At 44.2% G+C, this 12,217-nt stretch overlaps 1 protein-coding gene across 2 annotated transcripts in view; it reads left to right on the top strand.

Annotated features, from left to right (window-relative positions):
- mtss2b (MTSS I-BAR domain containing 2b) overlaps positions 1-12,217 on the top strand; it is a 57,024-nt gene that overhangs the window by 31,585 nt on the left and 13,222 nt on the right. For both annotated transcript variants that reach the window (XM_088333117.1, XM_088333118.1), the window contains exons 4-7: positions 4,490-4,574; positions 6,365-6,456; positions 6,532-6,606; positions 11,918-12,075. In XM_088333117.1, the coding sequence (XP_088189243.1) occupies positions 4,490-4,574; positions 6,365-6,456; positions 6,532-6,606; positions 11,918-12,075 (410 nt within the window). The remainder of the gene's footprint in view (positions 1-4,489; positions 4,575-6,364; positions 6,457-6,531; positions 6,607-11,917; positions 12,076-12,217) is intronic.

Below are 12,217 nucleotides of genomic sequence, written 5' to 3'. Positions count from 1 at the left end.
TTATATTTTTTTTCTTAATTCTCTTCTTTTCAAAAGTAATAAGGTGCATTCTGGCCAATTTGAGTCTCAGTTTTTTCTCTTCTGCAGTTGTGCTTTTAGCACTCGTTTTCGGTGTCACGGTGGGCAAGTAATACACGCTGTCCCTTTAACTCTCGTATGAAGGCGGGGGCCTCAGACTATCACCCCGGGGGCCCCGAATCAAGACCCCCTGTTTTAAATGCTCGCACATGCAAAAGGTCCCTACGCCGGCTGAATTTTCTCCGACGGTTGCCGGGTAGATTCCGTGGCGCAAGGCAGGAATTTCTCAATGGTGAATGGAGAGCTTTTCACCATGTCACGTCACCCAAAAGTCTGACGAAGGTCCCAATTCTGGATTTTGGAGCAACCCAAATTTATCTCCAGGAGTGAGCCTGTATCAATGTATGAAAATAAATGGAGTATATGCAAATAAATGACTCATACATAGGACATCAAGGTCATTTCGTCATATACTTTTGCATTTTCTCATGTATTCTGTTGTTTATTGGATGTATTTATGTCAGAAACCAGAAGAGAAAGCAGGACCCACTTGCGTAACATTACTCACAGTTGAATCTTGAATCTTCTGTGGCAAACGATGGCGGTGTCAGGAACGGAAAAAACAAGTCAGTAGCCGGGACAGGAGAGCAAAAACGTGGTCGGGTTGAAATCGAGTTGTAAGCCAAGAAAGGAAAGTAGACGTGGTCGGGGACGAAAAGAGGTCGAAAGCCGGGACAGGAGAGTAGACGTGGTCGGGATCAAAAACGGGTATAAGCGGTGTCAGGGAGAGCAAAAATGTGGTCAGGGTTGTAAGCGAGTTGTAAGCCAGGAAAGGAGAGTAGACGTGGTCGGGTATCAAAAGAGGTTGAAAGCCGGCACAGGAGAGTAGACATGGTCGGGATCAAAAACGGGTATAAGCCAGGATGGGAGAGCAAAAATGTGGTCGGGGTTGTAAGTGAGTTGTAAGCCAGGAAAGGAGAGTAGACGTGGTCGGGGACCAAAAGAGGTCGAAAGCCGGGACAGGAGAGTAGACGTGGTCGGGATCAAAAACGGGTATAAGCCGGGATAGGAGAGCAAAAATGTGGTCGGGGTTGTAAGCAAGTTGTAAGCCAGGATAGGAGAGTAGACGTGGTCGGGGACAAAAAGAGGTCGAAAGCTGGGACGGGAGAGTCGACCTGGTCAGGATCAAAAACAGGTTGAAGCTGGGGTCTAAAACGGCTTGCTTAGTGTTAACTGAGGTTTGCAGACGAACTGACCAAAGGGGACAGATCAGAGTGGGTATAAATAGGGACAGCAAAATGATCTATGTTTGATTTCATCTTCACATCTTAGTTTCCCACAAAATGGTTTCTTTCTTCCTGCAGTGGCGGAAAATCCCTTAGCCGGACGTTCTCCACGGCATCCGATGACTTTGCGCGTTCGTACTTTTCTCAGCGCCTTGTTTGGGAAAATCGGAAGCGGGTCGGCTATCGCTCAAGCTAACCGCTCCGCTTTCTTCTCGGTCCGCTTCCCGAAATAGACTCCGGTGTTTATGTTAGCGCCTTAGCGGCGCATGCTAGCAGGCACGAGAGGAAGTTTTGTTACCGTGGCAACGGGGACTGCCTAGTTGAAACTGTTACTAGTAATCGTGTTGATATTCCTACTCTTATCTCCATTGATACTCGAGTACTTTTTTCTTTCCAACTATTCGTCATACTTTTGAGTATTCTTTTGACGTCTTGCTGCTACGGTGTGCTTTCACTCGTCATCAATATGCTACGTCGTCTAGTCAATTCGAACTATGAATACTTGTACTACTATACCTTGTACGGTTCTATTTAGTACTTGATGATATAGTGATGTACAGGGGTGTCAAACTCATTTTAGTCTCGCGGGGGCCGCCTGAGTAGGTTTAAGAGAAAGAGAAAAAGAAAAAGAAAAAGAGAGAAGAGAGAGATAAAACAAGAGAGAGAGAGAACAAGGGAAACGGAGTAAAAGAGACAGAAAAAGGGAGAAGGACTGAGAGAAATAGAGGGAACACAATAGCAAGCGAGGGGTTGCGAGTGAGGGAGAGAAAGGAGAGAGAAAGAAAAAGAAGAGAAAAAAGAAAGTGTCGAGGGGGGAAAGAAAGTGAGAGAAAAAGATCAAAAGAATGAGAGAAGAGAAAGGCGGAGAGAGGGGGAGAGAAAAGGAGTAAGCATGAGAAAGAGAGAGTGAAATGAAGGGAGGGATATGGAGAGAACGTGATTACAAGAGAGACTGAAAGAGAAATAAGAAGAAAAAGGAAAAAGGGGACAGAAAAAGAGAGAAGGGGAGGGAACGAAGATAAGAGAAAAAAAGAGAGAGTGAGAGAGAGAGAGAGAGAGAGAGAAACATTAGAAAAGGGGAGAAAACAAGGGAGAAAGAAACAGAAAGAGAAAAAAAGAAATAAAGAGTCGAGGGGAAAGAGGAAGAGAGAAAAAAAATCAAAACAATTCTAGAAGAGAAAGACAGGGATAGAGGGAGAGAAAAAGAGTGAGCATGAGAAAGAGAGAGAAAAGGAAGGGATAGAGAGAACATGTGCAAAAGAGAGACTGAAAGAGAAAAACGGGAGAGAGGGAAAGAAAAAGGGGACAGAAAAAGAGAGATGGGGAGAGAAAGAACAAAAGAGAGAAAAAGTGAGAGAGAGAAAAAATGAGAGGAGAGAAAAAAAAAGAAAAGAGCAGCTCATTTTTCTCTTGCGCTTCTCTCGGGGTTGCCTTGCAGGCCAGATTTAAAACCTTGGCGGGCCCGATTTGGCCCGTGAGCTGCCTGTTTAACACCATTACTCCAGCACAACAACTCCTTCAAGTACTCTTAAGTATCCTTGAGTATGTGTTTTTGAGTAACTCCATCTTGAAGTAACTCTAAGTATTGCCAACTAACTCTTATTTTTAAGTGGCAAAGTATTTCAAGTAACTATCTTTGAGTATTGCACAGTATCTTTAAGTAACTAAATATTTTAAGTACCTTTACCTTTAAGTAACTGTAAGTATTTTTAAGAGTCTTTAAGTACCTCTATTTTAAGTGAGTCTAAGCATCTTCAAGTACCTGTCATTTTCACTACTGTAACTTTAAGTGTGATACTAACTTTTTTATGAAGTATTTCTAATTACATCTGTATAAAAGTATTTTTAAATAAATCTACGTGAGTCTTACTATCTCTTTAAGTAAGTCAAGGTAATTTAATTAAAAGTATTATTAAGTAACTGATAAACTTGAATCTTTTAAGACGCTGTCTAGAATTTGAAACTCTGTTACTCTCTGCCGCCATCTGCAGGTTGAAAGTTATGATCTCAGCCTCAGTCAGTTCATAAATAGAAGTATTTTTTTTCAGGATACATTGAACAAACTCTTCATTGGTCATCTTTTTGGGGGTTTGTGCTGGCGTTTGGATTATATTTAAAACAGACCTTTTCCTACTTTCACCATTTTCATGCTATACTAACAAAAAACTGCGATAACGAGCCTTCTACCTTACGTGTGGCGCGTCCCGGCACAGCGTTGCTAAAAGCAAGATGAAAGTAGATAAGCCCGGTGGGAAATAAATATAGGCTCTTTGAACTCAGTTGGGCATTATTAACAGAAATGATTCAACTTTTATTTTTTTGAGTACACTTCAGAGGACGCACCCCACCATTAAGTAACTCCATGTATCTTTAAGTCACTTTAAGTATATTGAAGTAACTTTATCTTCAAGTATCTTTGAGTAACTCTGTCTTGAAGTAACTCTAAGTATCATTAACATAGCTCGAACTGTTTCTAGAGCTGTCCTTTTCCAAATGTTAGATAGATGTCTAGATACTTGATTCATCCCCGTAGGGAAATTCACACATCCAGCAGTATCCTTGTGTTGATTATTAGCAGATGAACAGGATGGCCTCGGGGTGCTGTGTTGTAGTTTAGCAACAGCGGAGTGGATGACGTCACACGCTAGGCCAAAAGTTCGACGTCCCTGCAGCAGATGGAAAGCTTTGTGCCCAGGGTTACGCCGCCTTTTGTTAGCGTAGATAGCGAGTCCGCCTGTCTCTGTCTGCCCTGACAGCGCTGAAGCCGGGTAGCTCTACGTTAGCGTCCGGGATGCTAGACGTGAGCCACGTTTCCGTAAAACACAGCAAACTGCACTCCCGGTACGCTTTGATGTTTTTCACCAGCCAGTTTGTCGGTCTTATTTGGTACCGAAGACTAAAAACGCCGTTAGCCGCTTAGCCTTCCGCATCCACGATAGGGCCCCCTCATCACGCGGCACGAGAATTCCTCAGGGCAAGGAGTTGATTCCTCGAATAAACGCATTTTTGTGCGTTGATACCCAGAACTATAGGATAGAAAGTAATCATCAAACGGGACGAAAAACACAGTAGTAGCTAACAATAAAAACATTAAATCACAAAGCATGTCCTCTTGTGTACCGCTACTAGCTTGTACAACTAAGAAGTACTAGTACTCATATGATGTTGTTTTGGTCCGTTTCCAGGGGCAACGAGAGACATTGGCTCCGCCCTGACCAGGATGTGCATGAGGCATCGCAGTATCGAGGCCAAATTACGACAGTTTACCAAGTAAGTATTTAGTAGATACATGTTCTTTTGTCCTGGAGGTGGGGTTCTCTGGTGACCGGGCCTACTTTCACGGGGTCCGACCGGACCCAACCTGAAGGGACCCTCTACCCATCACCACCTGTGGATGGGGCCAAAGTGGCAGCCAAAAAGGGGCATCGATCCCCAGTTCCAGAATCTGGTCTTTGGGATATTGGATGTCCCAAATGAACTACTGGCAGGGAGAGAGCCTGAGCTGGTGTGTGAGGTCGAGAGGTTCGGAGTAGAAATAGTCGGACTTATCTCCGTTACTTTCGGAGCAGACCTTATTGCCTCGAAATATGGAAACAAAATACAAAGAGATCTTGGCAGGAAAGGGTGATGCCGTTTATTTCGTTCGTCAGAGTCCAAAACAGAGTTCTCATTCGTCTAAGAGACAATCAGCTTTTTTATACCCTTTTAGAGTAGACACATCCCATGAGCTATATCACGTGTTGTCTTTCCCCGAATTTGGTGCGTTCTTTTTCGATTTCCCAAGACTACTTGTTTTCCCCGAAGTTACACAATTTCCAAGAAAATCGCTGGGGTCGGCCCGACATCTAAACTCCTATCAGCTTGCCGGGCGAATGTGGTTATTTCCCGAGCTAATCCAAACCAAAATAGTGTTTTTATTAATAACACTCGCTGACATCTAAACTCGGGAGAAACAAGCCTGGAATTTCCCGTCTTAAACTAATGTGTTCTCATTATGTCAAGCTCGACTCCAATAAACCGCAACATTACCAGTCCTGTCGAGAGGGGTTGGACTCTCTTCTACTCTGGACTTGCCCGGGGTAAGAGGCACAGAGCTGGTGTGGGCATATTAGTTGCCCCATGGCTCAGCGCATGCCAGTCGCAGTCGGTGTTCCCCAGTAGACAAGAGGGTAGCCTCCCTCCACCAAACAGAACTTCTAGAATGTTCAGAACAACACTGAGCGTTTCTACGTCATCAGGGCCCCTCTGCGTCTGGACGTGCTGATTATCTTATCGGCCCTTCGTCCCGTTCCCGCTGTTCCTGTAAACAACATTTTCTACTGGGGTGCCCTGATCTCACACCACAGCCCAGCCAGTGAATATCTCATCTCATCTCATTAGCTGCACCGCTTATCCTCAGTAGGGTCACGGGGTTGCTGGAGCCCATCCCAGCAATCATCGGGCAGTGGGCAGGGGACACCCTGAACCGGTTGCCAGCCAGTCACAGGGCACACAGGGACAGACAACTCGCTTGCTCATTCACACCTAGGGACAATTTGGACCGGCCAATCCACCTGAAATGCATGTCTTTGGAATGTGGGAGGAAACTGGAGTGCCCGGAGGAAACCCACGCAAGCACGGGGAGAACATACAAACTCCGCACAGGAAGTCCGATAGCTGGATTTGAACCCACACAGGAGGTTCCCAAGACCTTAGAACTGTGCCGCACACGCGCTAACCACTGCGCCGCCGTGCTGCCCCCAGTGAATATCTTTTGCATTAAATGTCATTTGTATTCGATTGTATAGAATCCTTTATAGAGGAATGTCCTTTCTCGCCTCGTCTTTTCCTGGTTTCCACCTCCATGCGAACTCACACGAAGACCGAGGCTTCGGTGGTAATGTCTTCCGTCGTCTTCTACGGTTTAAGTGCGCTCTTGGGCTCGCTATTCTTTCGAATCTTCTTTGCCTTTCAGTCCACAACTTCCTTACTGCAGTATACTTCTATGTCCAGTTGGTGTCACTATAGAGTACTCGACATTCTACGAGAAAAAACGCTGTTTCTTGTTATTGTCTCGACAGCGCGTTAATGGAGAGCCTCATCGTGCCTCTGCAGGACAAGATTGAGGACTGGAAGAAAACCGCCAACCAATTGGACAAGGACCACGCCAAAGGTATTTGTCTTTTCCGGATCCTCGGAAAAAAGTACTCGAGTATCAAGTATTCCAAACCGCGTGTCCGCCCGCCAGAGTACAAACGCTCGCGGCACGAGATCAAGAAGAAGTCGTCGGACACCGTCAAGCTCCAGAAGAAAGCTCGAAAAGGTGAGCTGAGTTGAACGTCTCTCGGAAACGATTTGTGTCTTTCGGTTTGGTTCACGGGAAAATATGAGTCTGTCCTCCGCGGGAATATTTCTTCTGCATCCACCTTTTAACTCCATTGGACCAGTTTAGGTCACATCACACCAAAAATGCATTTTTCATACTATAGGAAGAAGAAAACCCCTCACAACCCGACCCCTCCCCCCAACTATAAAGTATACCTTTGCAAAACACTGTATCCATACTAAAGTATAAGATCATTTTCAAAAGAGAGATTTTCCCCGTTCTGAGGTTTTTGTCACGTACCAGGAACGGAGACGGGACCCGATTGTCTTACTCAGTTTTATTTAGAAGGAGGAAAGGACTTGCACCCACGATCCGGGGAGCGTCGGTCACGGGTAGCAGATCGCTGGGAACGTGGAAGTAGAACTTCCGTCTCGAGCGAAGGTAGTCGTTGACAGCGAGAAAACAGGTCGATGGCCGGGACGGAGGAGCAAAATCAGAAACGGGTCCAGAAAAAGGTCGGCAACAGGTATCAGGCAGGAAACGGGGAAAAACAGGTCGCTGGCCGGGACGGAGGAGCAAAATCAGAAACGGGTCCAGAAAAAGGTCGGCAGCAGGTATCAGGGAGGAAACAGGGCAAAACAGGTCGATGGCTGGGACGGAGGAGCAAAAACAAAAACGGGTCCAGAAAAGAGCTCGGTAACGGGAATCAGACGGAAAATAGGGCAGGATACAGTCAGGAGTCACAAAAGCTTGCCTAGCGTGTAGCGTAGGTTCACAAACGATCCGACGAGTATTGTCAGGAAAGCAGGGGTTTAAAAAGAGTACAACAGCCAATCAGGGTTTGTGGCTTTAGTCGCCAATGGGGCAGATTCAGGTGCCTCGCATATGTAATCATGACAGTTTTGAGTTTTTCCTTGCCCTCATGTAGGTTTTAGATCAGGGGATGCTGTCATAATAGTCTGTGGTTTGCAATAATCTGTGGTCTGTGCAGCCCTTTGAGACTCTTTGTGATGAAGGACTATACAAAGAAACATGGCTGATTTGACTTGAGGTTTTTGAGTTTTTCCTTGCCCTCATGTTGGTTTTAGATCAGGTGATGGTGTCATAATAGTCCGTAGTTTGCAATAGTCTGTGATCTGTGCAGCCCTTTGAGACTCTTTGTGATGAAGGGCGTCACAAATAAACACGGCTGATTTGACTTGAGGTTTTGAAGTTTTTCCTTGCCCTCATGTAGGTTTTAGATCGGGGGATGGTGTCATAATAGTCTGTGTTCTTTGCAGCCCTTTGAGACTCCTTGTGATTAAGGGCCAAACAAATAAACATGAATTGATTTGCCATATGCACCAAGTAATAGCAAAGAATAGTTTCATTAACTATAACAGAAAAGATGAATTTGAAATTCCAAAATTAAATACAAATACTTAAACAGTTTTTGAATGATCATATGCTAAACACGTACAATTAAAAAGGTACAACATTTAAAAAGACATTAACCTGTAAAACAAAGACATATATAATAATAGATCCTATTTGAGAAGAACTGGACTGAATCAACAAATCAATATTCCTGTGGAATGACTCATCACGGTATCGATTGGGAAATGGGGAGAAGACGACATCTAGCGGGCATTATTTGTTATTTTTTTCACAACTGTCATTCTTTCAGTTGCCAGGCAGAAAAAGTCCCCGCGAATACAAATACAGTAGACCCCGAGATACGATGAGGGGATCGCAAAGTGGAATAACATATAGCGTGGGATGCAAACTTATACTGTTTAGCCAACGCTACCCCAGATCCAAATAACAAAATAGTGTATTGGATTACTTTGTATAATATATGTATATAATTAAATAACATGATTAACAAAGTAAAAAGTGAAATTTTATTTACTTATGGTGAGATGGGACTTGAGCTGGTACAGTGAAGTGGTGGGTGGATGCAGAGAGGGGAGAGATTGGCAAATTGAAATAGAACCTGATTTTAAAACTTGCATTTACGAGGATTGTTATGCCATTTTCTTGATTTATTTGCCTCTTTATTTTTAGTAATAGTCCTGATCGTTGATTGGTTACCAGGGGCAACCATACATGTGCCTTCGTCGTATTCCCTTTTTCTATTTCTAAGTTGTTTCCACGGTTATCGTCTTTTTCGCTTCTACTTATAGCATCACAACGAGCTTTGGGACACACAGCCGAACATTCTTTTTACATACGATTCTAACGTCAACAAGAAAAAGCCATGGTGGGAAGACGTTTAGCCATTAGCATTTTAGCATCTTCACAATAGTGCGACGCCAACCAATGGCACACCAGCGTCTTATGACATCAACCAATTGCAGACGAACTTCTTAGCGATGCAAGTTGTCACCGCAAATCCCCTGGACGTATGAGCGCCATGACGGACGGCAGGAGGCACTTGAGCGCAGTTGAATAGGCGGTAGAGTTGAAACGAATACCAATAACCACGGCGGACGAATATACCATGGCGATTTATTCCTGTGCGACGGGGTTGCCCTACCTATACAGGTCTTTCCTACAATGAAACTGTTATGCTCCTTCTATTTCCACTTTTGCTGTTTTTTGTGTCCTTGTTGTCCGACTAACACGTCAATGACGGTTTCCGTTGACTTTTTCTCTCCCGACTTTTGCTCCCCTCGCTCCCGTCATCCGGCCGACTTCCAATAGAGATCCAAGGTAAGCGCAACCTGGAAGAAGTTCCACTCCTCTCCATTTCGCCGACTGGGTGTTTAGAGCGTTTTAGCCTCCATCTGCATGCTAGCGCCATCATGTCAGCTCCACCCGGGAAGAAACACGGCGAGGACTCGGGAGACACATCCGTAGAGAGGGTGACATCGTTCTGTGTTGGTTTATTGTAAAGAAAGATCTGATTCTTTATTCAATCGTTAAAAAAATGAATGTAGGTTCACAATGAGCAGAGAAGTACCAGACAAAAGGTACCTTTTGTCGTGAACCGGAACAGGATCAGAACCCAAATGTGTAACGTTTCTCACACGAGCCTTTTATACCAGGCAGGACGGGACAGATAGGAATGATAATGAAACAGGATATTGAAAACAAATAGGACAAACTAGACAGGAACAAAAACTGGAGAAAATGATAAACAGGACAAAAATAGACGGGATCGAAACTTGAAACCGATATTACACAACGGGACGGACAGGATTGATATCAAAACAGGATATCGAAATGAAACAGGACAAACTAGACGGGAACAGAACTGGAAACCGATAATAAACAACGGGACACACAGGAATGATATCAACACAGGATATCGAAATTAAACAGGACCAACTAGACAGGAACGGAACTAGAAACCAATATTAAACAACAGGACACACAGGAATGATATCAAAACAGGATATCGAACTTAAACAGGACAAACTAGACGGGAACAGAACCGGAAACCGATATTAAACAACGGGACAGACAGGATTTATATCAAAACAGGATATCGAAATGAAACAGGACAAACTAGATGGGAACGAAACTGGAAACCGATATTAAACAACGGGACAGACAGGGTTGATATCAAAACAGGATATCAAAATTAAACGGGACTTGACAAACTAGACGGGAACGAAATCGGAGATCAATAATAAACAGGACAAAAATAGACGCGACAATACCGGGCAGGAAACACAGGCAGGAAACTGGAGTCAAAACCCACGTCTTGCGGGGCAGAGGTTCGTTGATGGACTGACAAGGGAAGCATGACAGTGCTGAGCTTAAATTGACGGGAAGCCAATCTGTCAATGAGCCGCAGCTGGCGCCACACGGGCTGAGCCAATCGGGCGCCATGGCAACCGTGAGACGTTTAGTTGTTGTAGAGAATAATACTATTATTTCCAAAATCTTGAGCACATAAAATGTCCCGATTACCATTCCCACACAGAAATATGTACGGGGGTCTTTTAGGAGATTGTATGACTCAAGATTTTTCAAGGGCTGCAGAATGGAAGGAGGAAAGAAAGACAGGAATGAAGGAAGAGAGAAAAAAAGACAAGATGAGAAGAAAAGAGGAAAAAATACAGGACGAAAGGAAAAGGGAAAGAAAAGACAAAAGGAAGAGAGAAAGAATTAAAAAGACAAAAGGAAGAATGAAAGAAAGGACAGAAGGAAGAGAGAAAGAAAGAAGGGAGAAAGAAAGAAGGAAGAAGGAACATGACACCCCTAGCAGCAAGAAGGTAGACAATGATTTCAGCTCCCTCTAGGTAAGCCACGTGTTGTGTCAAATAGATAGATAGATAGATAGATAGAGAGAGAGAGGGGAGTGGGGGAAGAGAGAGAAAGAGCTGAAGAGAGAGAGAGAGAGAGAGAGAGAGGGATAAAGATAGAAGTAGAGATGAAGAGACAGAGAGAGAGGGGAGAAGAGAGGGGGGAAAGAGAGAGAGGGAAAGAGAGAGGGAAAGAGAGAGGGAAAGAGAGAGGGAAAGAGAGAGAGAGAGAGAGAGAAAGAGAGAGAGAGAGAGGGGGAAAGAGAGAGGGAAAGAGAGAGGGAAAGAGAGAGGGAAAGAGAGAGAAAGGGAGAGAGAGAGAGAGAGAGAGAGAGGGAAAGAGAGAGAAAGAGCTGAAGAGAGAGAGAGAGAGAGAGAGAGAGAGAGAGAGAGAGAGAGAGAGAGAGAGAGAGAGAGAGGGATAAAGATAGAAGTAAAGATGAAGAGACAGAGAGAGAGAGGGGAGAAGAGAGGGTGAAAGAGAGAGAGGGAAAGAGAGAGGGAAAGAGAGAGGGAAAGAGAGAGGGAAAGAGAGAGGGAAAGAGAGAGGGAAAGAGAGAGAGAGAGAGAGAGAGAGAGAGAGAGGGAGAGAGAGAGAGAGAGAGAGAGATGAAAATTGAAAAGAGAGAGCATTTGCATGTTTGTATAAAGGTTCATGTATTTTTGCTAACTTTTCCAATGAATTACATTTTTTAGCACAGGGAGGAATTGGAAAATACACACTGTCCCTTTAAGGTGATTGATTGATTGCTTTTCCAAATGATTCATAATTTTGTGGTTGTTTTTCTAGATCTATTTTTGCGTAGGGAATTCTAAAAAATGATATCGGAGAATATTGTTATCAGACCTTTAGGAGGATAACCCAAATTGAGATTTTTGTGAATTTTTGGGGCAAAGAAATGCAAAGAGAAGCGCTTTTTTCTTAGCGGATGTTGTGTCGACATGTTGTGACGTCACTTCCTCTCCGGGCAGAAGCTTCCGAACGCTCGCCGTGTCTATTCCTTCTATGTCTATGGGCTCCACACACCGAGGGGAAATGGATGTCCTTGGTCTTATGAGCGTTTTGGGTGCAGGACGTGTGGACCTGCAGCCGCAATTGGACAGCGCCATGCAGGACGTGACGGACATGTGTTTGCTGATGGAGGAGATGGAGAAACAGGCGGTACGGCGCGCCCTAGTGGAGGAAAGGGGACGCTTCTGCACCTTTGGCGCTTTCCTGCAGCCCGTCGTGGTTAGTGGAATCTCTTTTCTTCTTTTCTTTATGAAATCTTTATTAAATCGAGTTTGTTATTATTAGGGGAAAAACTACATTATTAATGTAGCGTTTACCAAATTGTTTGAATTAGTTATCTGAATTAACCAAACACAAACTT

This window comes from Urocampus carinirostris, chromosome 4 (assembly GCF_059441175.1).
Source record: "Urocampus carinirostris isolate Australia breed hairy pipefish chromosome 4, RoL_Ucar_1.0, whole genome shotgun sequence".
Taxonomy (NCBI): Eukaryota; Metazoa; Chordata; class Actinopteri; order Syngnathiformes; family Syngnathidae; genus Urocampus; species Urocampus carinirostris.
This window is presented reverse-complemented; position numbering and strand designations above follow the sequence as displayed.